The sequence below is a fragment of the Tachyglossus aculeatus genome, chromosome 5, assembly GCF_015852505.1.
Source record: "Tachyglossus aculeatus isolate mTacAcu1 chromosome 5, mTacAcu1.pri, whole genome shotgun sequence".
Taxonomy (NCBI): domain Eukaryota; kingdom Metazoa; phylum Chordata; class Mammalia; order Monotremata; family Tachyglossidae; genus Tachyglossus; species Tachyglossus aculeatus.
In genome coordinates this window covers 64,083,531-64,109,561 of record NC_052070.1, presented here as the reverse complement: position 1 = coordinate 64,109,561, position 26,031 = coordinate 64,083,531, and the positions used below count along the sequence as shown (strand labels likewise).

At 44.6% G+C, this 26,031-nt stretch overlaps 2 protein-coding genes and 2 non-coding genes across 10 annotated transcripts in view; 2 read left to right on the top strand and 2 right to left on the bottom strand.

Moving 5' to 3' along the window:
- APBA2 (amyloid beta precursor protein binding family A member 2) overlaps positions 1-19,674 on the top strand; it is a 343,044-nt gene extending 323,370 nt beyond the window's left edge. For 5 of the 6 annotated variants that reach the window (XM_038746997.1, XM_038747001.1, XM_038747000.1 and 2 more), the window contains 2 exons: positions 3,219-3,359; positions 17,579-19,673. In XM_038746997.1, the coding sequence (XP_038602925.1) occupies positions 3,219-3,359; positions 17,579-17,650 (213 nt within the window). In that variant the 3' untranslated portion in view covers positions 17,651-19,673. Of the gene's footprint in view, positions 1-3,218; positions 3,360-17,578 lie in introns of all 6 variants that reach the window. The other variant, XM_038747002.1, reaches the window with a different exon arrangement.
- On the top strand, positions 13,393-13,530 carry LOC119929400. Its single transcript, XR_005451526.1, has one exon. It is a non-coding gene; the product is annotated as a small nucleolar RNA SNORA7 (small nucleolar RNA).
- A 900-nt stretch (positions 19,675-20,574) lies between the features above and the next one.
- On the bottom strand, positions 20,575-20,712 carry LOC119929017. Its single transcript, XR_005451161.1, has one exon. It is a non-coding gene; the product is annotated as a small nucleolar RNA SNORA7 (small nucleolar RNA).
- Positions 20,713-21,258: 546 nt separating this feature from the next.
- The window catches only part of FAM189A1 (family with sequence similarity 189 member A1), a 408,034-nt gene continuing 403,261 nt past the window's right edge, over positions 21,259-26,031 (bottom strand). For both annotated transcript variants that reach the window (XM_038746877.1, XM_038746876.1), the window contains 2 exons: positions 25,692-26,011; positions 21,259-21,838 (listed from right to left, as the gene is read on the bottom strand). In XM_038746877.1, coding sequence (XP_038602805.1) covers positions 21,653-21,838; positions 25,692-26,011 — 506 coding nt within the window. In that variant the 3' untranslated portion in view covers positions 21,259-21,652. The remainder of the gene's footprint in view (positions 21,839-25,691; positions 26,012-26,031) is intronic.

Sequence of the window (26,031 nt, the reverse complement as noted above, 5' to 3'; positions counted from 1 at the left end):
AAGTCAGATTTCTGGGATCTGTAAGTGGCAGGGATGCCAGGGATGTAGGAGTGCCTTTATCCCGGTTATATCTTAAACCTTCAAGTACACTTTGCTAGGTAAGAGAAGCAGCATGGCTCAGTGGAAAGAGTGGGATTAGAACCCATGACCTCTGGCTCCCTCTGGCTCACAGTCTAGAATAGGGGAGGCAAGCAGCAAAACAAGTAAACAGGCATCAGTATAAATTAATAGAATTATATATATATACATCATTAATAGAAATAAATAGAATTATAAATACAGGTCTGTGAACTCTAGTTCTGGTGTTGCACCACAGCTGAACTAATGAAATTAAATGGGCTGAACTCCTAAACCAGTAAAGGCTCAGAATATATACATTTTTTTCTTCACATAACATGCTTGCCTGAAAAATGTCACTGCATAATAGATTTTCATTGGAGTCTGTGGAAAGACCCTTTCTGTGCTTTCTGAGGGTAAAGGGGGGCCCCTGTCATTTCTGAAATTGCAAACCGTCTACCATAGGGACCAGGATGTGACTGAGCATATCTAATCTAATCTAATCCCAGTTCCCCCACATGTCTGCTGTGTGACCTTGGGCAAGTCACTTAACTTCTCTGTGCCTCAGTTACCTCATCTGTAAAATAGGGATTAAGACTGTGAGCCCCACGTGGGACAACCCGATCACCTTGTATCCCCCCGCAGCACTTAGAACAGTGCTTTGCACATAGTAAGCACTTAACAAATGCCATCATTGTTATTACTGTCCCCTTTGCTGCCCAGGCAGGTTATGGGGAGAGGGGAGGGAATGATGGACAGGGACAGGAGAGTGTGAATCATCAATCATCAATCGTATTTATGGAGCGCTTACTGTGTGCAGAGCACTGTACTAAGCGCTTGGGAAGTACAAGTTGGCAACATATAGAGACAGTCCCTACCCAACAGTGGGCTCACAGTCTAAAAGCCTCTACACAATTAATTCTCTGCGGGTTCTCAGTCCTAAAGTCTCAGGACTGAGGCTTATCTGTCATTTGCAGTGTTGGACTCCATCATCACCATAGTTACTGCATTTAATAGAAATAATAATAACGATAATGAGAGTAATAATGATGATTGTGGTATTTGTTAAGCTTTTACTATGTGCCAGGAGCTGTAGTAAGTGCTGGGGTAGATAGAAGATAATTAGGTTGGACGCAGTCCTTGTCCGGTGTGGGGCTCACAGTCTTCATCTCCATTTTACAGATGAGGTCCCTGAGGTCCAGAGAAGTGAAGTGACTTTCCCAAGGCCACACCGCAGACAAGGAGCGGCAGTGGGATTAGAATCCAGGTCCTTCTGGCTCTCAGGCCTGTGCTCTGCCCGTTGGGCCACAGTTTGTTGATTTGGAAGTTAGTTTTATGTGTGGGGCAGGTGACAGATTTCTGGGACTCGGATTGCAAGCTAGGAACCAACTCTTTAGCCCGCCACTCGCAGCAGGCCCAGACACGAGTTTGGGTTTTCAGTGCTGCCCTTCCATTGGTCACCTGGCACCCTTTTCTTTTCCACCTTTCATTTTACATTGGTCCTGGCCTCCACACGGATGCACATTGGGTTACGTTTGGATTGACATAGGTGAGACCGTTTCCTAAAATCAACCCAGTGTGGCTCAGTGGAAAGGAGCACGGGCTTTGGAGTCAGAGGTCATGGGTTCAAATCCCGGCTCTGCCAACTGTCAGCTGTGTGACTTTGGGCAAGTCACTTCACTTCTCTGTGCCTCAGTTCCCTCATCTGTAAAATGAGGATTAAGACTGTGAGCCCCCTGTGGGACAACCTAATCACTTTGTAACCTCCCCAGCGCTTAGAACAGTGCTTTGCACATAGTAAGCATTTAATAAATGTCATTAAGAAAACCCACTCGGGAACATTCCCTTTAGACTCTAAGCTCATTTTGAGTAGGGAACAATAATAATAATAATAATAATTATAATAATGGCATTTGTTAAGCGCTTACTATGTGCAAAGCCCTGTTCTAAGCGCTGGGGGGAATACAAGGTGATCAGGTTGTCCCACGTGGGGCTCACAGTCCTAATCCCCATTTTACAGATGAGGTAACTGAGGCTCAGAGAAGTTAAGTGACTTGCCCAAGGTCACACGGCAGACATGTGGTGAAGCTGGGATTAGAACCCATGACCTCTGACTCCCAACCCCAGGCTCTTTCCACTAAACCAGGCTGCTTCTGGAATGTGACTGTTGTTATAGTGTACTCTCCCAAGCGCTTAGTACAGTGCTCTGCACCCACTCAGTGCTCAATGAATACCACCGAATGAATGGATGAATGTCTGGACCACAGGTGGCAGAAGAGGCAATGTTTTGGGCACAGCGAATGCTTTGCTGTTTGATAGCATATTCTTTTCCTTGAGTACACGCCACTTAGCTCATCGATGGGTCTGTTTCTCCGTGCTAATCAAGGTTATATGTTCATACCTGCTAAGTCCCCAGGCAACAGACAGTAAATGGAAGCACTTGATTTCATTCATTCATTCAATCATATTTATTGAGCGCTTACTGTGTGCAGAGCCCTGTACTAAGCGCTTGGGAAGTACAAGTTGGCAACATATAGAGACGGTCCCTACCCAACAGCGGGCTCATAGTCTAGAAGGGGGAGACAGACAACAAACAAAACATATTAACAAAATAGAATAAATATGTACAAATAAAAGAGTAATAAATATGTACAAACATACATACATATATACAGGTGCTATGGGGAGGGAGGTAAGGCAGGGGATGGGGAGGGGGAGGAGGGGGAGAGGAATTTTTTGAGGAATCATGTGTTCTGAATCCAAGCTGCCACTCACTGCTACACTTTCTACACTCTCATACCAATCAATCAAATTTATTAAGTGCTTACTGTGTGCCCAACACTGTTGTAAGCCCTGGGGTAGATACAAGGTAATTAGGATGGACACCATCCCTGTTGCACATGGGGCTCACAGTCTTCATCCCCATTTTACAGATGAGGGAACTGAGGCACAGACAAGTGAAGTGACTTGTCCAAAGTCACACAGCAGACGAGTGGCGGAGCCGAGACTAGAACCCACGTCCTCTGAATCCCAAGGCTGTGCTCTTGCCCCTGGGCCACGCTGCTCCCCGTTCATAATGCCATTGATGCCCTGCATTCTTCAGATGGAATACTTTTGGCAGCAGGTTCGCAAGTTGCGTTCACCTCTGTCTCTCCTTTCAGATTTGTAGCCTGATGCGAGGCGGGATAGCAGAGCGAGGAGGGGTTCGAGTTGGACATCGTATTATTGAGATCAACGGGCAGAGTGTGGTGGCCACGGCCCATGAGAAGATAGTCCAAGCTTTGTCCAATTCTGTGGGAGAGGTAAGAGGGTTTTTCATTTTTTCCTCTGATCTGGACTGTCCTGTTTTATTAGTTATAATGATAATTGTGGTATTTGTTAAGAGCTCGTCTCTTCTTATGTTGTCATTTCCGACCCATAGCAACTCCATGGACACAACTCTCCCAGAATGTCCCACCTTCAGCTGCAATTGTTCTGGTAGTGTATATGTAGTTTTGTTGGTCAAAATAGGGAAGTGGTTTACCATTGCCTTCTCCCATGCAGTCAACTTGAGTCTCCACACTCACCTATCTCCGATGCCACTGCTGCCCAGCACAGGAGAGTTGTGACTTGTAGCAGATTGCCTTCCACTTGCTAACCACTGCCAAAGCTATGGATATGATATGATATGGAATGGATATGACTCTTCTTGGCTCTCCCTCCCATAGCCGAGACTGGTAGACTACTGGAAACTCTCCAGGTGCGATCCTGAGAGGTCTGTTAAGAGCTTACTATGTGTCAAACACTTACAGCACTGGGGTGTAGATACAGGGTAATCAGGTCCCATATGGGGCTCATAGCTTAGTAGGAGAGAGAAAAGGCCTTTGCTGTTTCCTCCCTCCCAGCCCCACAGCACTTATGCCCATATTGGTAACTTTATTTGTATTGATGTCTGTTTCCCCCCCTCTAATAATAATAAATAATAATGGCATTTATTAAGCGCTTACTATGTGCAAAGCACTGTTCTAAGCGCTGGGGAGGTTACAAGGTGATCAGGTTGTCCCACGGGGGGCTCACAGTCTTCATCCCCATTTACAGATGAGGGAGCTGAGGCACAGAGAAGTTAAGTGACTTGCCCAAAGTCACACAGCTGACAAGTGGCAGAGCCGGGATTTGAACCCGTGACCTCTGACTCCAAAGCCCGGGCTCTTTCCACTGAGCCACGCTGCTTCTCTAGACTGTAAGCTGTTTATTGTTGTATGTTCTTTCCCAAGCACTTAGTACAACCCTCTGCACGCAGTAAGTGCTCAAAAAATGTGAATGAATGAATGAATCCCCTTTTGCAGATGAGGGAACTGAGGCCCAGAGAAGTGAAGCGACTTGCCCGAGGTCACACAGCAGACAAGCGGCAGAGCTGGGATTAGAACCCAGGTCCTCCAATTCCCAGGCCTGGTTTTATTTCCACTAGGCCTTGCCGTCGCCCAAGCTATTTTCCTTCTGAACTCTCAATCCAAGGCACTGAACCGTGTGCCTTGATTTGGGGCGTGAAAGCTTCTAGCCCCATGATGTTGTATAGGCCTGGCCCCGAAATAGGCAAAGGGGCAGGAGAAGTGGGGGGCCAGTTGGGCTCCCATAGGTGACAGAGGGTTGCTAATGGGTTAAGGAAGCTCTTGGCCACTGCGGGTTATTCCCCAGGGCTGCCATCAACCCCCTGAGCCCCTCTGGGACGCATCCCAGCAAGGTTTGGTCTTGGAGAAACAGCATGGCCTAGTAGCTAGAGCACGGTCCTGGAAGTCAGAAGGGAATGGATTCTAGTCCTGGCTATGCCATTTGGCTGCTGAGTGACCTTGGGGAAGTCACTTGACTTCTCTGTGCCCCAGGTGCCTCAACTGTAAAATGGGGATTAAGACTGTGAACTCCGATGGGGACGGGGACTGTGTCCAATCTGATTACCTTACAGAAGTACATACATTGCCAACTTGTACTTCCCAAGCGCTTAGTACAGTGCTGTGCACACAGTAAGTGCTCAATAAATATGATTGATTGATTGATTGATTGATTAAGGAAGCTCTTGGCCACTGCAGGTTATTCCCCAGGGCTGGCATCAACTCCCTGAACCCCTCTGGGACGCATCCCAGCAGGGTTTGGTCTTGGAGAAACGGCATGGCCTAGTAGCTAGAGCACGGTCCTGGAAGTCGGAAGGAAATGGATTCTAGTCCTGGCTATGCCATTTGGCTGCTGAGTGACCTTGGGGGAGTCACTTGACTTCTCTGTGCCCCAGGTACCTCAACTGTAAAATGGGGATTGAGACTGTGAGCTCCATGTGGGACAGGGACTGTGTCCAATCTGATATTTTGCCAACTTGTACTTCCCAAACGCTTAGCACACAGTAAGCACTCAATAAATACGATTGATTGATTACCTTGTATCTACTTCTGCGCTTAGAACAATGCCTGGCACATAACAATAACGATGGTATTTGTTAAGTGCTTACTATGTGCCAAGCACTGTTCTAAGTAAGAGCTTAGCAAATACCATTTAAAAAAAAATTCTGGGCCATCTAACCCTCCCTATGTCACAAGTTACTTCTGGGAGCCCATTTGGGCTAAAGTGGTCTCTGTCCAGGTCAAGAGTCTGTGGTTCTACCCGAGGATGCCTCTGTTGGCTTTGTCGCCAACGTTGTTCGCCCCGAATCTGACAGAAATTCTCTGGCCGACAAGCAGATCGGCACACTTAGCATGTTGCCGCTAATAAAGCCTGTCTATATCTCCATTTTGACCTGTGCTGTTGAGATAGAGCGATTTTTTTCTGGCTGATTTAGCCATATCATCATCTCGCAGACAGTGTGTGTCATGGGAGAGTGGAGTAATGGCAGTAATTAGGCCTTTCCATTATTGGTTTATTTTTCCTCGTCAGTCAAACGTTGTTTCAGCTGACACAGGAGACAGAGACCTGCTTTACATTGCCCTGCTGAGAACTGTGTCTGATGTGGGGCTTCTGCATCCATTTTGGCAACTTCAGATAGTGCCGCTGGATTTAGCCCTTCCTTAAGTATTCACTCAGCTGTGGCATGTATGGGGCAAGCGCTTAGTACAGTGCTCTGCACACAGTAAGCTCTCAATAAATACGATTGAATGAATGGACACTAAGATTGAGGACTTAGGGAGATGGTAAATTTAGATACAGTATACTCTGGAGTTGGCTCAGAGCAAAAAACTCCTCCCCGCAGCTGGGAGAAGAGTGGATATGTTCTAATTTCTAGGCTTTAGGCCCTCTTTCCCTTTCTTTGTTGGGTTATGATTTAATCAGTCAATCAGTTATTGAGCGCTTACTGTTTGCAGAGCGCTGCATTTAAGGACTGTGTCCATCATGATTAGCTTGTACATACCCCAGCTCTTAGAACCGTGTTTGACACATAGTAATAATTATGGTAATTATGGTATTTGTTAAGCGCTTACTATGTGCCAGGAGCTGTACTAAGCCCTGGAGTGATACAAGCAAATCGGGTTGGACACAGTCCCTGTCCCACATAGGGCTCACAGTCTTAATCCCCATTTTACAGATGAGGTAACGGAGAAGTGAAGCAACTTGCCCAAGGCCGCGCAGCAGACAAGTGGGGGAGTCAGGATTAGAACCCATGACTTCTGACTCCTAGTCCCGTGCCCTACCCACTATACCATGCTGCTTCGTAAGCGCTTAACAAATACCATCATCATCATTATTATTATCCAGCTCTGACCTCAGCTTTGGCCAAGCTCGTAGAGTCACATTTCAGCTTCCTTTGATTAGTACTTCCTACTGACATTGTAAATAGCTACTCCTTTCTGATTGAAATAATAACAATAATAATTGCGGTATTTGTTAAGCACGAACTGTGTGCCAAGCATGGTACTAAGTGCTGGGTGGACAAAAGATAATCAGGTCCCACATGGCGCTCGCATTCTAAGTAGACGGGAGAGCCGGTATTAAATCCCAATTTTTCAGATGAGGGAAAAGATTTCAGGTGCCTTGGAGGAAAGCAGTCCCTTGTGTGATGTGGAAGGGGTTGGCAGGACTATTTGACCAGGAAGAAGGACAAAAGTGGACGTGCCGTTAGTCTTGTTTTAGCCTGTAAATGATTTTAAAAAAGGAAAATGGGATTTTTCTTAAGTGGTTCTTAGATGTTTCAGCCCCAGTAAGTGATCAACTACTCACATGAAAGAAGAAATCAATTGAGCTGTGTAGGACTGGGAGCAATAGAAAATGTCTCCATCTCTGGTTCAGACTTTTCCATCATGAGATAAATTGATATTCAAAGCGGCGAGACACTCAGACTGATGGGTTTTATAATCCTTTCATCTCTATGCTTCTTCTCTGCCTTGACTGAGGACTGGGTTGGGAGATTAAAGTGTCTCTCTCCGTTTTTTGTCATTCCTCAGGATGTTTGGAAAATTAGTGACTAATAAACAAGACCTGAGGTATCGATGGGCTTCAGGGGGGCCTTGGTGGATCGTGGTGATTTCAATGAGTAAATGTAAGGAAAACAAAAAACAAAAAACAGTGCCAAGGGAACAGAGAAACTGAAATCCCTCCCAAACCGATAAAGATATTCTTCAGAATGAGCCATGTCAGGCTCTGAATATTATTTATTAAGTTTGATTTCATTATTTATTCATATATTTGATTTTTCCAATTAAGTAGTGTGCTTCATCTAGGTAGAAATGACTAACATGTAATAGTAGTCATTTTGCTAATGAGGAAACAGAGGCAGAAAATAATTAAGTGGCTTGCTGAGCCCTTGCCTTCCCTGGAGTGAGTTAGAGAATCTGCTCTGCCAGCTCACCGCAGCCTCCTCCCTCGACCCCCACAGGCTTGCCTTTAAGATCCTCAAGGGAAATTTAGATTGGCAGGACTGTTGCTTCTTATGTTGTGTATGGGTTTTGATCAATTTTAAAGGATGCCATATTTGCTCTTTTGCCTAGTCGCTGCAACCCCAAAACAGGAGAGGGGCTATTACACAAGGAATGAAGTAGGGCGATAAGGGGAGCAGGGGACAAAAAGAGAAGGAAGTGAAAGGTAAAGTGAACACTGGAGACTGCTTCTCTTCCTTCATTCTTTCACTCATTCAACTGTATCGAGCGTTTACTGTGTGCATAGCACTGTACTAAGCGCTTGGAAGAGTAGCGTGGGGAGTAGCTAAGCGCTTGGGGAAGCAGCGTGGCTCAGTGGAAAGAGCCCGGGCTTTGGAGTCAAGAGATTGCGGGTTCAAATCCTGGCTCCGCCACTTGTCAGCTGTGTGACTTTGGGCAAGTCACTTCACTTCTCTGGGCCTCAGTTCCCTCATCTGTAAAATGGGAATGAGGACCGTGAGCCCCACGTGGGACAACCTGATCACCTTGTAACTTCCCCAGCGCTTAGAACAGTGCTTTGCACATAGTAAGCGCTTAACAAATACCAACATTATTATTATTATTATAATCCCAGCTCTGGCACTTCTCAGCTGTGTGACTTTGGGCAAGTCACTTAACTTCTCTGTGCCTCAGTTCCCTCATCTGTAAAATGGGGATGAAGATTGTGAGCCCCACGTGGGACAACCTTGGTTACCTTGTATCCCCCCCAGCGCTTAGAACAGTGCTTGGCACATAGTAGGAGCTTAACAAATACCAGCATTATTATTATTATTACCATACGACAGTAAACAGACGCATTCTCTGCCCCCAAAGAGCTTACAGTCTGGCAGGTTGGGGTGGGGGTAGGAGGAAACAGACATAAATGTAAATAAACAGCCCTAGACACTAGAATGACAATAACACCCTCCCCCTCTTTTCTTCCTCACTCTCCCTCCTGTGTTGTCTCTGCACTTTAATCTGTGACCTTTGGACACTTGATAGTAGCCCCACCCCCAACCCCACAGCACATATATACGTATCTTTATATATTATAAATTACCTATTCATTCATATTAATGTCTGCCTCTGCCCTATACATTATAAGCTCACTATGGGTAGGGAATGTGTCTGCTAATTCTGTTGTATTTTATTCTCCCAAGCACTTAGTACAGTGCTCTGCACATAGTAAGTGCTCAATAAGTTCCATTGATTGATTGATTCCTCAAGAGTGTGCCCTTTTCAGAGAAATTCCTACCTTCCAACCCCATGAGCCTGTCTTTTTGTTGTCTCTTTTTGTTTCTCCTTTTTTATCTCAACACGCACATACACATTTCAGGTGGCACGACCTGTCTCTGGTGTGTTAGCTCTTTCAGTGGATCAAGCAATAGTATTTATTGAGCGCTTACTGTGTGCAGAGCACTGTACTGAGCTCTAGGGAAAGAACAGTACAGTAGAGTTGGTAGACATGTTTCTTGCCCACAGGGAGCTCAGACTCTTCTCTCATCACCCCACTGCAAGCTTGTCTTCTGACCCATCTCTATTGTTTGTTTTAAGGTACTTGGTAAGCACTTACTATGTGTCAAACACTGTTCTAAGAGCTGAGGTAGGTACACATTAATTAGGTCGGATACAGTCCCCATCCCACATGGGGGCACCCAGTCTTAATTAGGAGGGAGAACAGGTTTTGAATCCCCATTTTATTCATTCATTCGATCGTATTTATTGACCGCTTACTGCATACAGAGCGCTGTACTAAGCACTAGGGAGAGTACACTACAATAATAGATGCCTTTTACAGTTGAGGAAACTGAGGCACAGAGAAGCTGAGTGATTTGCCCAAGGTCACTCAGCAAGCAACTGGTAGAACCAGAAGTAGAACCCAGGTCCTCTGATTGCCAGGCCCATACTCTTTCCACTAGGCCATGCTGCTTTTCTACCTAACCCGCTGGGAGCCACAAACGCTACTTACCAAAATAGTCTTTTATTTCCTCCTCCGAGGAATTGTTTTTTACCCAAGATTGTCAAATCCCTGTGGAATTTGACAGGCCTGGTAATGTGCTTTAATGCTCAGTTCTGCCTGAATTCTGTTCACTGCTCTTCTTGCAGCCACATCTGTGTAGTTCCAGGATCTGGAGGAGGGGAGGCTGGGAAGAGAGCCTGATCCCAATTGTACATATAGATAGAATTGTACATATCTATTCTATTTATTTTATTTTGTTAGTATGTTTGGTTTTGTTCTCTGTCTCCCCCTTTTAGACTGTGAGCCCACTGTTGGGTAGGGACTGTCTCTATATGTTGCCAATTTGTACTTCCCAAGCGCTTAGTACAGTGCTCTGCACATAGTAAGCGCTCAATAAATACGATTGATGATGATGATGATCCCAAGCCACTTGTTCACAAGATGCTCTTGGTCCTCCCTCCTAAGACCGCGAGCCCCATGTGGGATAGGGAATGTGTCCAATATGATTAACTTGCCTCTATCCCAGTGCTTAGGACAGTGTTTGACACATAGAAAGCACTTACCAATACCATCACTATTGTAGAGGATGCAGGCCTGGGCAGCCCAGACCTTAAGTTTGTTGTGGGCAGGGACTGTGTCTGTTATGTTGTTATAGCATCCTCTCCCAAGCACTTAGTACAATGCTCTGCACACAGTAAAATGCCCAATAAATACGATTGACTGGGACTGTAAGCTCATTGTAGGCAGGGAGTGTGTCTGTTTATTGTTACACTGTACTCCCCAAAGCACTTAGTGTAGTGCTTTGCACGCAGTAAATGTGCAATAAATACAATTGAATGAATGAATGGTGGCTCCAGCAGAAGCGGCAGCCAAATCTGGATTAAAAAAAAAATGTTTGGCAGGGTCCCTGAAGTATATTTCTTCCGGATGATTCCTAGGAATTAAAAACACATTTGGCAGGGTCCCTGGAGTATGTTGCTGCTGGATGATGCCTAAGAATTGAGGCAAAAATCCAACATCCTTCAGAAAGACTCTGTACTTTGGCTGCCTAAGGGATCCTGAGGAAGTTGAAAATATTCTTGAAACTGAAGAACATTAATGGACAGCATTTTCAGAAGGTGGCATCCAGCCTTCCGGATACCATCTTGCCCATGTCCCCGTAGCCTTAGGTAGCCACATAGGGTCCAGAGCAGCTCTCCTCGTGCCACATTACGTGCCTGTCTTTCTAGAAGTATAACAGAGTAATTTTTGCGGCAAATTAACCTCAGGAAAGAGGGTACTCACCAGGTTTTAGTTTTTTAGCCAGTTATTCCCAGCTCTGAGAGATTGCTTCAGAGGGAGGTAAGGGAAAGAGCAGTTCCCAAGCCACTTTTCTGAGGAGGGAATGAGGGGGGAAGATGCTGGGGAGGGATTTGTGGGGGCAGTTGCAGCTGGTATGAAACATCAAGGTGATTGCTGAAAAGTGGCTCTGGGCCCTGTGAAGGGGTAGGGGGGGATTGTCAGGCCATGAATGCTCTGGAGAGATGGGGTGAGGAGAGAGGAGCAGATGAAGACCTTATAGCCCGTTGTAGGCAGGGAATGTGTCTGTTTATTGTAGCCCAAATGCTTAGTACAGTGCTTTGCATACAGTAAGTGCTCAAATATGAATGAATAATAATAATAATGGTACTAAGTACTTACTATGTGTCCAGCACTGTTCTAAGCAATGGGGTAGAAACTAAGCGCTTAGTACAGTGCTCTGCACACAGTAAGTGCTCAATAAATACGATTGAATGAAACAAGTTTAATCAGGTTGGACACAGTCCCTGTCCCACATGCGGCTCACATTCCCCCACTTTACAGATGAGGTACCTGAGGCACAGAGAAGTTAAGTGACTTGCCCAAGGTCACACGGCAGACAAGTGGCAGAGCCTGGATTAGAACTCCAGATCCTTCTGACTCTCAGGCCCGTGCTCTAACCATTAAGCCATGCTGCTTCTCTTGGATGACTATAACCCCATTATAGGCAGGGAACATGTCCACCTGTTCTGTTGTATTGTACACTCCCAAGCTCTTAGTACACTGATCTGCACGTGCCATTGATTGATTGATTGATGAAGGACAGATAGGTCCAAGAGGTGGGGAGAGAGAAGGGTCAGAAGGAGAAAAGGCCAAGATAAGAGTAGCGCTTGTGCCTGGCCTTACCTCACTGTAGGTTTTTGCTGATAGGACAAAATTGTTCTTTTTCTCTAGCAAGAGCATAGGCTTACTGGCAGGGCCAGAAAAATTAGGAGCATCTAGCACAGTTCTCACTCTGGAAAACCAAGTCACAGACCCAGAAACGCCCGGCTTTGATGGAGCTCTAGTTCTCCACATCTCCCCAGTGTCCTCTGCTGAAGCCCAGGGCAGGCAGGTAGTAAAGGTAGAGAAGCAGCGTGGCTCAATAGAGAGAACACGGGCTTTGGAGTCAGAAGTCATGGGTTCAAATCCCTGCTCAGCCGCTTGTCAGCTGGGTGACCTTGGGCCAGTCACTTAACTTCTCCGTGCCTCAGTTACCTCATCTGTAAAGTGGGGATGAAGACTGTGAGCCCCACATGGGACAACCTGATTACCTTGTATCTACCCCAGTGCTTAGAACAGTGCTTGGTACACAGTAAGTGCTTAACAAATACCAACATTATTATTATTAATTACAGGTAAAGCCGTGGAGAGAGCACATGGCAGGAAGGGGAGGTGAGAGGCAGGAGAGAATAAAGGAGTGGGGACAGGCTGGACATGCTTTTGTATGGACCTTACCTTTAAGAATCAGGCTAGTATGGCCTTTAAATTAATGTCCGTTTTCCCCTCATTATGGGCTCATTATGGGCAGGTAATGTCTCTGCCAACTCTGTTGGATTGTAGTCTCCCAAGCGCTTAGTACAGTGCTCTGCACATAGCAAGCACTCAGCAAATACCATTGATGATGATGATATAGCCACAGGTCTTTTCTACGCAGAGAAGCAGCGAGGCTCAGTGGAAAGAGCCCGGGCTTGGGAGTCAGAGGTCATGGGTTCTAATCCCTCTGCCACTTGTCAGCTGTGTAACTTGGAGAAAGTCACTTCACTTCTCTGTGCCTCAGTTACCTCATCTGTAAAATGGGGATTAAGACTGTGAGCCCCATGTGGGACATCCTGATTACCTTGCATCTCCCCCAGCGCTTAGAACAGTGCTTGGCACATAGTAAGTGCTTAACAAATGCCATCATTATTATTATTTCCAAGACTTACCCAGGCAGCCCCCTCCCTCCACACTCCCACCCTCATCACTCCATCTCCTCATCTTCTCCAATACTCCACCGACCTGTGTAGTCGTAATGGTATTTGCTGGGCTCCTTCTGAATGCAATGCACTGTACCAAACTCTAGAGAAAGCACAGCAGGAACAAGAGACTCATTTCCTGCCCATAAGGAGCTTACACTCTAATGGGGAAGATAAACATGGGATATTTGCAAGCAGTCAGAATAAATAAGATGAATGTTCAATCAATTATACATAAGTGCTAGGTATGACCCTCTTCTCGGGATGATACCTGGAGAGTTTCCAGTAATCTACCAGTTTCGGCTATGGGAGGGTGAGTCAAGCAGAGGCCTACCCATTTTATTCCTAGCTTGGGCAGTGGCTAGAGGGTGGAAGGCAATCTGCTACAAGTCAAAACTCACCAGTGCTGGGCGGCAGCGACATGGGAAAGAGTCGAGGGCGGAGACTCAAGTTTAGTGCGTGGAAGGAGGCAACGGTAAACCGCTTTCATCTTTTTACCAAGAAAATAATATGGATCCACCCACAGGATGATTGCAGATGGAGATGGGGCATTCTGGGAGAGATGTGTCCATGGACTTGCTATGGGTTGGAAATGAATCAGTGGCATCAGACAAGTTAGGTATGACTGATGGGTGGATACCAGCCCACTGCTGGGTAGGGACTGTCTCTATATGTTGCCAATTTGTACTTCCCAAGCGCTTAGTACAGTGCTCTGCACATAGTAAGCACTCAATAAATACGATTGATGATGATGATGATGATGATACCACTTAGGATGCGGATATGGAGGGCAGGCTTGTTGGAGAACGTGGGAATTTAGGAGGGCAGAGGTCTGGGGGATTTTGTGGAGAAGGGAGTTGCAGGCTGGGGAATAGCATGAGCAGTGGATAAGAGTCAGGGGAGAAGCAGTGTTGCCTAATGGATAGAGCACAGGCCTGGACACCAGGAGGACCTGCGTTCTAGTCTCCTCTCTGTCACTTGTCTGCTGTGTGACCTTGGGCAAGTCACTTCTCTGGGCCTCCGTTCCCTCATCTGTAAAATGGGGATTAAGACCGTGAGCCCCAAGTGGGACATGGACTGTGTCCAACTAGACTAGCTTGTAATAATAATAACAATAATAATAATAATGGTATCTGTTAAGTGCTTACTATGTGCCAAGCACTGTTCTAAGCGCTGGGGTAGATACAAGGTAATCAGGTTGCCTCACATGGGACTCACAGCCTTAATCCCCATTTTACAGATGAGGCAACTGAGGCACCAAGAAGTTAAATGACTTGCCCAAAGTCACACAGCTGACAAGTGGTGGGGCCAGGATTAGAACCCATGACCTTTGACTCCCAAGCCCAGGCTCTTTCCACTGAGCCACACTGTTTCTCTTGTATCTACACCAGCGCTTAGTATGATGCCTGGCAAATAGTAAGTGCTCAACAAATACAAAACAGAAAGAGGAGGTGAGTGTGGGGAAGAGGTAGGAGTTGTGCATGGGAGGAGTGAAGAAGATGAGGGGGTGGGGAGAGCTGATTTGAAGGTGTAGAGAGCTAGTGTAGGATGTTAATGCTCACGGTTCTAGTAACCTGTGAGCCCCTCGTTGTGTAGGGACCATCTCTATATGTTGCCGACTTGTACTTCCCAAGCGCTTAGTACAGTGCTCTGCACACAGTAAGCAATCAATAAATATGATTGAATGAATGGTAAGAAAGAAACCATTAGAGAAGCAGCGTGGCGCAGTGGAAAGAGCATGGGCTTTGGAGTCAAAGGTCCTGGGTTCAAATCCCAGCTCCGCCAATTGCGTGACTTTGGGCAAGTCATTTAACTTCTCTGTACCTCAGTTACTTCATCATCAATCGTATTTATTGAGCGCTTACTGTGTGCAGAGCACTGTACTAAGCGCTTGGGAAGTACAAGTCGGCAACATATAGAGACGGTCCCTACCCAACAGTGGGCTCACAGTCTAAAAGGGGGAGTGAGTACCTAAGTACTTAGATGAAATGCTTGAAGATCTGAAGTGGCAGAGGGAGGGGGATGAGCATTAGCTCTTCTGGAGTAGATCAGAAGAGATCTGGTGGATATGAAGGGAGAGGGCAATGAGCAACAGCAGTGAGAGAGAGATGAGAGAAGGGCAAAGAGAGTAGTTTGGATTGAAGTGTATGCTCTGGGGGTGAAGTGGGAGAGGACTGAGGCCACATAAGGGGGTTAGAGCTAATTGACTGACTTGAAGGGAGCGTGTCTTAGTGGAAAGAGCCTGGGCTTGGGAGTAAGAGCTCGTGGGTTCTAATCCCAGCTCTGCCACTTGTCCGCTGTGTGACCTTGGGTAAGTCACTTAACTTCTCTATGCCTCAGTTACCTCATCTGTAAAATGGGGATGAAGACTGTGAGCCCCACATGGGGCAACCTGATTACCTTGTATCTAACCCAGCACTTAGAACAGTGCTTGGCACATAGTAAGTGCTTAACAAATGCCAACATTATTATTATTATTATTATTGAAACCAATGGTTGGGAGTTTCTGTGTGATGCAGAAATGGATAGGCAGCCACAGAAAATTTCTGAGGTGGGGGGGTCAATCAACCAACTGTATTTATTGAGCACTTACTGTGTACTAAGCACATGGGAGAGTACGATACAACTGAGGAGGTAGGCACATTCCCTGCCCACAGTGACCTTACAGTCTTGAGGGGCAGACAGATATAAATATAAATAAATTATGCATTTGTACATAAGTGCTGTGGGGCTGACATTCATAAAACCATATTTTAGAAAAATGACCCAGGCAGCACAGTAGGAACTGGAAAGGGGATAGATTGGAGGCAAGGAGGTCTAACTGGCTGTTGGCGGTAGTCATGTCGAGATACCAGTGATTTAATAGTTTTACTTAGCACTTACTATGGGTAGAGCACTGCACTAAGCACTTACGAGTATCATACCATAGAGTTAATTGGTAGAAAGGATCCCTTTCCTCAAGGAGCTTACGATCCGGTGAGGGAGTCAAATATTAATTTCAGGTAAAGAAAGCAGCAGAACAAAAGGATATGTATGTAGGAGCTGTGGACTGGGGTCAAAGGGGGTAATAATAATAATAATAATAATGACGATGGTTTTTGTTAAGCACTTACTATGTGCAAAGCACTGTTCTAAGCACTGGGGAGGATACAAAGTGATCAGGTTGTCCCACGTGGGGTTCACAGTCTTAATCCCCATTTTACAGATGAGGTAACTGAGGCCCAGAGAAGTGAAGTGACTTGCCCAAAGTCACACAGCTGACAATTGGCAGAGCCAGGATTTGAACCCATGGCCTCTGACTCCAAAGCCCGGGCTCTTTCCACAGAGCCCCGCTGCTTCTCAATATAACAGACACATTCCCTGCCCACAGCAATCTTACAGCCTAGAGGGGGAAACAGACATTAATAGAAGTAAATTACAGATATGTACATCAGGGCAAGGGAAAAAGTCAAGGCAGCGCAGAAGGGAGTGGGAGAAAAGGAAATAATAGTAATTAGGGTATTTGTTAAGCGCTTATTATGTGCCGCCACTGTACTAAGTGCTAGACTGTACTAAGCGCTGGAAGGAGGGCTTAGTCACAGAAGGTCTCTTGGAGCAGGTGTGCCTTCAATAAGGTTTTGAAGATTGTTGGGTAGGGACTGTCTCTGTTGCCGATTTGTACTTCCCAAGTGCTTAGTACAGTGCTCTGCACATAGTAAGCGCTCAATAAATACGACTGAATGAATGATTGAAAGATGGGGTTCAGTGGGCCAGTAAAAGTCAGGCAAGAGTTGTGACCCAAACTGGAAAAATAAATAAATAAATAAATAGCATCTCCACTATCAACTTCTGATAGAGACGCAGCGTGGCTCAGTCGAAAGAGCACTTGCTTTGGAGTCAGAGGTCATGGGTTCAAATCCCAGCTCTGCCAATTGTCAGCTGTGTGACTTTGGGCAAGTCACTTCACTTCTCTGTGCCAGTTACCTCATCTGTAACATGGGGATTAAGACTGTGAGCCCACTCGGGACAACCTAAGCACCTTGTAACTTCCACAGCGCTTAGAACAGTGTTTTGCACACAGTAAGCGCTTAATAAATGCCATTATTATTATTATTATTATTATTATTATTCTGCTAACAGGAAAAAAGCTTTTGAAATTGCTATGAGTCAGGGCTAAGATAAACTTAATAGTCTCCGACCCCATAAAATGCATTCTAAATCACCTTCTGCGTGGGTTAAATTATCCTCTTTCTTCCAAGCACTTGAAAAGATACATACTTTTAAGTCCAAAGCTCTTGATGAAACCATCAATAGTTCTGCCCCGAGGTTGAAAGGCACTCTGCCGTCTAGCTAGGTGGTGAATTAATTATTTCATCCCCATTGATTTACTTAGTAACTCCGCGATTGTGGTAGCGCCTTCTGCCAACGCGCTTTCAAACCTGATATCGATTCATCGACAGATTCACATGAAGACGATGCCAGCCGCCATGTTCAGGCTCCTGACGGGGCAGGAAACTCCCCTCTACATCTAGCTGGTGGCTGGTTTTCGGCAACGAACTGAAGGAGATTCGTTCAACTTTCCACCTGAACTGGGCTCTGCACAGCGTAAGAAAGCTGGGGTTTTGTAAGAATTTCGTGGCCGAGGACAGGACCTGAAAATTTAGCCAACTGGGTGAACAGGCTCCACAGAGTGAGTGAGTGAGTGAGAGAGAGAGAGTGTGTCTGTATTTTTCTTTCATTCCTTTTTCCTTTAGGCCAAAAAAGAGATGTGTCAAGATGGCAGCCCAATATACCATCTTTGTAAAAACATCTAGGTGTTTCGCAACGTTTCATTACTTTTCTCCTCATCTTTGACAACGACATTTGTTTGTCACCTCTGCGCGGCATGCTGTATGTCTATCCTGAACTCCAGTGGATGTGAGTGTGTGACGAGTGGGTCTGCGACAGGATAAAAGGAAAACTTAATACGAAGTCGTGGTTGATTAAAAAACAAAAACAAAACGAAGGCTAGTTCCCTCAGATTGGTTTTCAAGACTGTTCTGACTCAGATCGTGTTTGATGGTGTAAAACGTGTGTGATTCAGCTACTGCTTTCTAAAGAAAACGGTATCCTTATGACAAGTATATAACTTGTAATTAAAGTTTGGCAAAATGTGAATTGTAAGTACGTGTATTTTTAAAAAAGGAGCCTTTCCTATGTTAAATAAAGACTGATGGCCACACCATTAAAAAAATCTAAATATTTATTTAGATATGTATTTATGGTTTGGGATTTTAATTTTGACATATTGTTCCTTCAGGCTTAAATATTCAAATGCACCAGGAACAGGTCAGCTACTCTCTTCTATAATCTGTTCTACAATCTAAGATGTAATAGTCCTTTTGGTGTATTCCTTGCTGATTAAAACCGTGCAGTGCTCACTATGGGAAAGCCATGCTTGCCAGTTGCTTCTACTAGAGGAGCAAGGCCTCACAAGGTTTCTACTGTCTTTTATACACATGTAAAAAATACAGCAGCCACTTCAATCTCTCCCTTCAATCTTTCATTCCTGAGGCAACATGTTACAAACAACAATTGATTTGGAAGAGCAACAGACTGACCCATCAGCAGTATTGAACTGTGTGTAGATAAAGTATGATACTGGTGTCAAATTGTATTCATTATTGAGATAAATGGTAATTGATGTCATTTTTGTCTTGATTTTTTTTTTTTGGCCCAGGCCTTGAAGAAAATACACTGTGACTTAAGAAGCCTTACTATGCAGTAACTAAAGCTTTAGGGTTACTGTAATTCAAGGGGTGACCTATGTGTTGCATGCAACTGACCGTAGGAAAGAGTTAAGCTAATATCACTAATAAATCTAAAGTAATAAAGAAAATGTGCTTGTTGTGTTTGTTTTTTAACCAATGATTTAGAGGGATGAATTTCTAAAAGTTTTCCATAGTGCACATGGGTAGCATTTTGGTGAATGATAATAGCTGGTAAATATCCTTTCCTCAACAAATACGGGTAACAGCCCTAAACTATCACTTGAGACAGTGATGGGTAATGAATGCCTATAATTATTAGCATTGGAAGTTGCCACAGGATGTCACACTAATGAGGCTGAGAAAACATTTACTAAAAGAAAAAAAGAAAAAACATTCAATAACCCTGATGGATCTAAAACTCAAATGCTGAGCTAATGCTGCTCTTCTGCCATTTGCTCAGCGCTGTCCCTCTTTGATTAATTCAGAAAGGTATTGAATGAGTTATAGACCAAGGACCATCCTCAGCAAGATTGTCAGAGTTGAGTTATTGATTTTTGGCACTCTAGTTTTATGAGAAAACAACCCCAACTTCTAGTTAAGAGGGGAGGAACGGAATCATTAATTCTTGGAGTGTTTGCATTGGATATATTTCTAAGAATGCCAAATTTTGGGGCCGGGGGGGAGACCCAGTCTCTAGCCTGAGCCCGTTGTGGGCAGGGTTTGTCTCTATTTGTTGCCGAATTGTACTTCCCAAGCGTATAGTACAGTGCTCTGCACACAGTAAGCGCTCAATAAATTCGATTGAATTGAATGAACCTAATCTCCTTATTGTATTGTATTCTCCCAATTGCTGTGTACAGTGCTCCACACACACTAATCACTCAATAAATTCTACTGATTGACTGAAGTGGTAAAGGTCTTTTGCTTACTCTCTGCCATCCTGGGTCGGCCTTGGAGGGATGTGTCCAGAAGAAAGCAGGGATGTTCTGCGCTGTACATGCAGTCATCGCTTGGAGCATTATCCACACAAAGGGCTCCGGAAAAGTCTTTCAAATTTCAAGGACCTGGTCGTTCTGCCTTCTTCAGAAAAAAGATTTTCATGTTTTTTGGACTAAAGCATTAATTTTTAAAATAGGTAATTTAATTAGAAAAGTCGATACCAGCCTATTTTTGCCGCTTATTAATTAAAAAAACCCTCAAATGACTCTGGAGTCATGTAAAGATCCAAAAAGGCTTTATATTTCTTAGGCTTTCCTCCAGACTTGACTGGCACAATTAAGTTCTGAAATGACCACTCAAGGCTATAAAGTCAACCTTCCATAAATCAGAAGAACCAAAATAAGAACTCTGTACAGATTGATGAAAACAACTGTAGTGACTCTGAGACTTGTCTTATGCAGTCGAGTCATCTCCAACCCACAGCAACTTCATGGCCACATCTCTCCCGAATGCCTCATCTCCAGCTGCAATCATTCTAGTTTATCTTGTCTTATGCTCTCGAGTTGTCTCTGACCTAGAGTAATGCCATGGACACATCTCTCCCAGAACACCCCCCACCTCCATTTCCTACCTCATTCTCGTAGTGTATTCATACTTTTCTTGGTAAAAATATGAAGTGGTATACCATCATCTTCTTCCACGCAGTAAACGAGCTTCCACCCTCAACTCTCTTCCATGCTGCTACTACCCAGCACAGGTGAGTTTTGACTTGTAGCAGATTATCTTCCATTCTCTAGCCACTGCCCAAGCTAGGAATGAAATAGGTAGGCCTCTGCTTGACTCTCCCACCCAAAGCCGAGACTGGTAGAGTACTGCAAACTCTCCAGATGTGGTCCTGAGAGGGGGAGAGACACTATTCCAGCTCAAAACAAGATGTGAAATTTCCTTTCTCCCTCCTGCCCTGTCCCATCCCAAGAGACTCCAGTGATAAGGGGCTATGGTCTGAAACTTCCCAATAAATTCCAGAAGATTGCCAAAGCTAGCTCTTTCACATTGTAACCATACAGAAGTTGTAGCACTAATTTTTTTCCTCTATTTCACCTGTAGGTTTAAGAAGCAATTTCAGAGAAAAACAGGAGTTGAGAGCTAACCAAATAGTCCACATCAAAAAAAAAAAAATCTCCAAATTTCCAAACGTATTTCCTACCTTAGTGCCATGGACATTCAGGTTTGCCACGTAGCTTCAGAAGCTGAATTTCTCTGAGTAAATTAAGAACAATTCAAAGAAAATCAATCACACAACTCACTTCTTATATCTAATTAGGCAAAAGAACCACTCCATCACCAGAGTAAGCTTAATGGCACCTAGGCATGCACTGATCATGGGTCATAATGAAATAATCCCCTCGTGATCTCTACTCCAATCAGCCTTGCACAAGAAGAGTCCAGAAATACTTTTTATTAAACCACTGATCATTGTTAAAACACTTTGAGGTACAGTACGTTACATAGGTATAACTTCTGAGTCGTATAAACAGGTCTCTTGTGGCTTGGAGAAGATATTCTAGAAACTCTGCCTCCTAGCAGCATTTGAACCAGCACTTCTGAGAAGTCAATTCCACTAGGGAAGATGCTTTTCATTGCAGGATGAGAATAAGCCTTTGCTTTTGACATTCAGAAAAATTCATTCAATATCCTCTTTCTGCTGAAGAGGAAACATAATCTGACAGGAAGATGCTTCTCTTTCCCATCATCTTCTGAGCCCAGCATTCACATCTGTCTGGGATTCAGACGGAAGTAGTTCTCACGGGGATGAGTCTGTCCTCTGTAGGTCCAGCTTTGATATTAAAGGATGGTCTCCCGGCAAACTCCGACGAAACTGTGGAGCCTGTCCCGCTCACAATGGGGACTGACTTGTGCCACCCTTAAGAGAGAAACCGCAGAACTCAGAGCTCCACAGCTCTGGAGATGCAGGTCTTCTTGAAGGTGTTTTCTAGAGATAATCACATTTTTCTGGGAACTTGTAATTACCTGTTCACAGGGAGAAGAAAGAGAGAACAGGAGAAATGAGACGGTGGGAGGGGATTTCATTTCTTCTCATATTAGAAGGATTGTCATCAGGTACATAATGATAATGGTTGTAACGGTGAATTGAACACCTGTTTCCCTAATACGGATCATCATCATCAATAGTTTTTACTGAGCACTTACTGTGTGCAGAGCACTGTACTAAGCTCTTGGAAGAGTTCAACATGACAGTATAACAGACACAATCCCTGCCCACCATGAGGTTATGGGATAGAGGGGGAGACAGACAATAATACAGATGAATAATGTTTAATATGAGATGGGAGAGTGTGCCAACAACCTGCATTCTGCTCCTCCCGGGGATCTTTAGGTTAAACACAGTCCCCCTTCCTAACCACAGTTCATGACCCTCTAAGCAGCATGGCAGAGTGGATAAAGCACAGGCCTTGGAATCAGAAGGCCATGGGTTCCAATCCTGGCTCTGCCCCATGCCTGCTGTGTGACCCTGGGCAAGTCACTTCACTGCTCCTTGCCTGTGACCTCATCTGTCAAATGGGGGTTGAGACCGTGAGCCCCATGAGGGACAGGGACTGTGTCCTACCTGATTTGCTTATATTCACCCCAGCACTTAGTGCAGTGCTTGGCACATAGTAAGCGCTTAACCATCACCACTATTTATATGACTTAATCCTCTACCCTTATTTGAAAACACTAAGGCATCTGTTTTTGGAAGGGACGATGAAGCTCACTGTTCCAGTGGGGGAAACTGATTCCCCCCCCCCCCCCAATTCCCATGGGTTTCACTGTGAATTTCAGGAAAATCAACATCTTCAGTTAAGAGGGCTTCTAACAGCATTTTCACATCCTAGATTCTCTGCACGATAGTCCAGCTCCCACTAGACTGTAAGATAAATGTGGGCAGGGAATTCATCTACCAACTCTGTTGTACTGTACTCTTCCCACCGCCTAGTACAGAGCTCTGCACACTATAAGCACTCAAATACCACTGATTGGTGATCCAGGGGCTTTCTGAAGACCTGGTTCCACTGATGGCACAGGGTGAAAGGGCTGAGAAATGCACACTGTGCTCGCGTGAACAGAGAGGAACGGGACCCTTTTTTTGCTAACTTGCTAAAAGCTCATGGCGCATCAGGACCCAACTTCACTCCAAACTGCCGAGAGAGTAAACTAGGCTACTGAAAAGAAAGGAGAAAGAAATGAGATTAGAGGGAATTAACACGGCTCAGCATGCATTTTGCTTAGCAGAGGTACAAAGGGAAATAATGCCCTCTGTTGCTGGGACAGGAGATTGTGTACAGAGAGGAACCTTGCCCACCCCCATGGCTTTTCTTTTCAAGCAAATGGGCTTCTATCAAAGAGCAAACCGTGATTCTTTGGCCAAGAACAGTCGGTTCACAAAACAGCTTGCCATTTCCATTTATGCTGGCTTGAAAATAGCTCCAAATAATGGTGCAATACATTCATTTAAAAAATCCTCAAATGTTACTGATTCAGAACTTCCAGGCTGGAGGAATAACAGCGCTAAAGCCTTCCTCCATTTATTTGAGGCAACCATCTTACTCTCCAGGCTTAAAAACATTTGTTTGGTAAGATTCCAGTATTATTTTCCAACAGTAGTATCTCCTGAGTACCTACTATTTGCAGAACACTGTACTAAGTTCTTAGTATTTTTTCTTCCTGTTGCACAAAACATCCATAGATTCATCAACAGTATTTCCTGTTAAGGAGCTCTGCTTTTCCATTAAAAAGGCCTAATTGCTCTCTTTGGCTCTGCAACATTTGGGAATTAATGTCCAATAATATTAGCAAGGTGATAAAATTGCTAACCACATAATCTCCCTGAAAAATATCTTTCAAGTTTCAACACATTTCACTTTCTCTGTTCTTCTAACTGAATTCAGTAACCTTCTTATTCAAAGAGCAAACTCCCAGCTAGAAGGGAAAATCTCTGGTTCCTGCCGTACTGGAAAGTTCAGACACACAGCTGCCTATGCCAAACCTCAAGCACTATTGGGGGGCTTGGGGGTCATTAACAAAGAGGAGATAAGAGCACCTGGGTGCAGAGCAGATGGCCGAGGGGCACGTGTGGAGAGATGGATTTGTTCCTAGATTCATTATGCCTTCACTCCCTCCCCTGGGGAGTGAAGATCTGAAAACCTCTGGAGATCCGAAAACTACTGCCAGAAATATCTACCCACATTGGATAATCTGGAAGATTAGTGGAAGACAGAGTTTCCCTATGGCCAAATCCTGCAAATATGTAATGTTTTCCCTAACTGTAGCTATTATAGGTACACACATACTCATGTGTTTGTGGGTGATTGAAAAATGCCTATAATAATTCCCCTTTGCTAAACACCACTGGCATTAGAAAAATAACTGATCAAGAAAAGCATTATGATAATAATAATACTAATAGTATTTGTTAAATTCTTACTACGTGTTAGGCCTGTTCTAAGTGCTGGGGTAGACTACAAGCCAATGAAGTTGGACACAGTCCATGTCCCACACGGAGCTCACAGTCTTAATTCCCATTTTACAGAGGAGGTAACTGAGATAAAGGGAAGTGAAGTGACTTGCCCAAAGTCACACTGCAGACAAGTGGGGGAGTCAGGATTAGAACCCAGGTCCTTCTGACCCTCAGGCCTATGCTCTATTCACTAGGAAATGGTGCTTCCCTGATAATGACTGTAAGCCCAGTGTAGGTAGGGATTGTCTCTCTTTATTGTTGAATTATACTTTCCAAGCGCTTAGTACAATGCTCTGCTCACAGTAAGCACTTAATAAATATGACAATGAATGAATAATTATCATCATGATAATAATGATAAATATAATGATGCTATGGCCCATTATGGACAGAGAAGAGAGGGAAAGGGCACGAAGTAACTTTTGGCCGAACAGGAGCCCCGTATCATAAAATACTTGGAAGCAGCATAGCCTAGCAGATAGAGCACGGATCTGCGAGTCAGAAGGACCTGGGTTCTAATTCCGGCTCTACCACGTGCCTGCTCTGTGACCCTGGGAAAGTCGCTTGACTTCTCTATACCTCCCACTCCCTTCTGTGCCATGCTGACTTGCTCCCTTTATTTATCGGCTCCCACCCCCAGACCCACAGCACTTTACATATCTGCAATGTATTTATCTGTATTATAATAATGATGCATTTATTAAGTGCTTACTATGTGCAAAGCACTGTTCTAAGCACTGGGGAGGTTATAAGGCGATCAGGTTGTCCCACAGGGAGCTCACAGTCTTAATCCCCATTTCACAGATGAGGTAACTGAGGCACAGAGAAGTTAAGTGACTTGCCCAAAGTCACACAGCTGACAATTGGCGGAGCCAGGATTTGAGCCCATGACCTCTGACTCCAAAGGCCGTGCTCTTTCCACTGAGCCACACTGCTTCTCTGTCTGTCTCTATTAACGTCTATCTCCCCCTCTAGACCATAAGTTCGTTGTGGGCAGGGAATGTGTCTATTTATTATTATATTGTACTCAACCAAGTGGTTAGTACAGTGCTCTGCACCCGATAAGTGCTCAATAAATACGGCTGACTGATTGAATGACATCTGTAAAATGAGGATTAGGACTGTGAGCCCCATGTGGGACATGAATTGTGTTCAATATGATTAGCTTTTATCTATCCCAGTGCTTCGTACAGCTCCTGGAACATAGTAAGCGCTTAAACACCAAAAAAGAAAAAAGAAAAACGTCTCCTTCCTTATTCTGGCTAAATCTGAATAAAATGATTTCCTTTGGCACTTCAGAGCCAGTGAATGAATCCTCTCTGTCTTGGAATGGAAACAATGACAAGCTGCTCGTTAGGCTCATACCTGGTCTATAATGTTGGCACTGAAGATGGCTTCTTCCATATGTCGTTCATCAGATTTGATTACTGATCGTATACTATTCACCACATGCTGCACTTCTGGAGGGAGATTACAGTTTGAATGTTCCAAAAATTTAGCCACCAAAACTTTTGTATCTTTATAGGCCTTAATGTCCACTAATGAATGTGGTCGCTCTTTTGAGATGCTTTGTAAGGCCGTTGGTTTTAACTGTTCGTCACCTTGCCCGGTATCTCTTTGTTTTCCCGTTGGTAAAAAATGGTCCTGACAAGCAGAGGCAGCCATGTAAGAGCCAGAAATGGAAACTAAAAATAAAAGGGGAAAA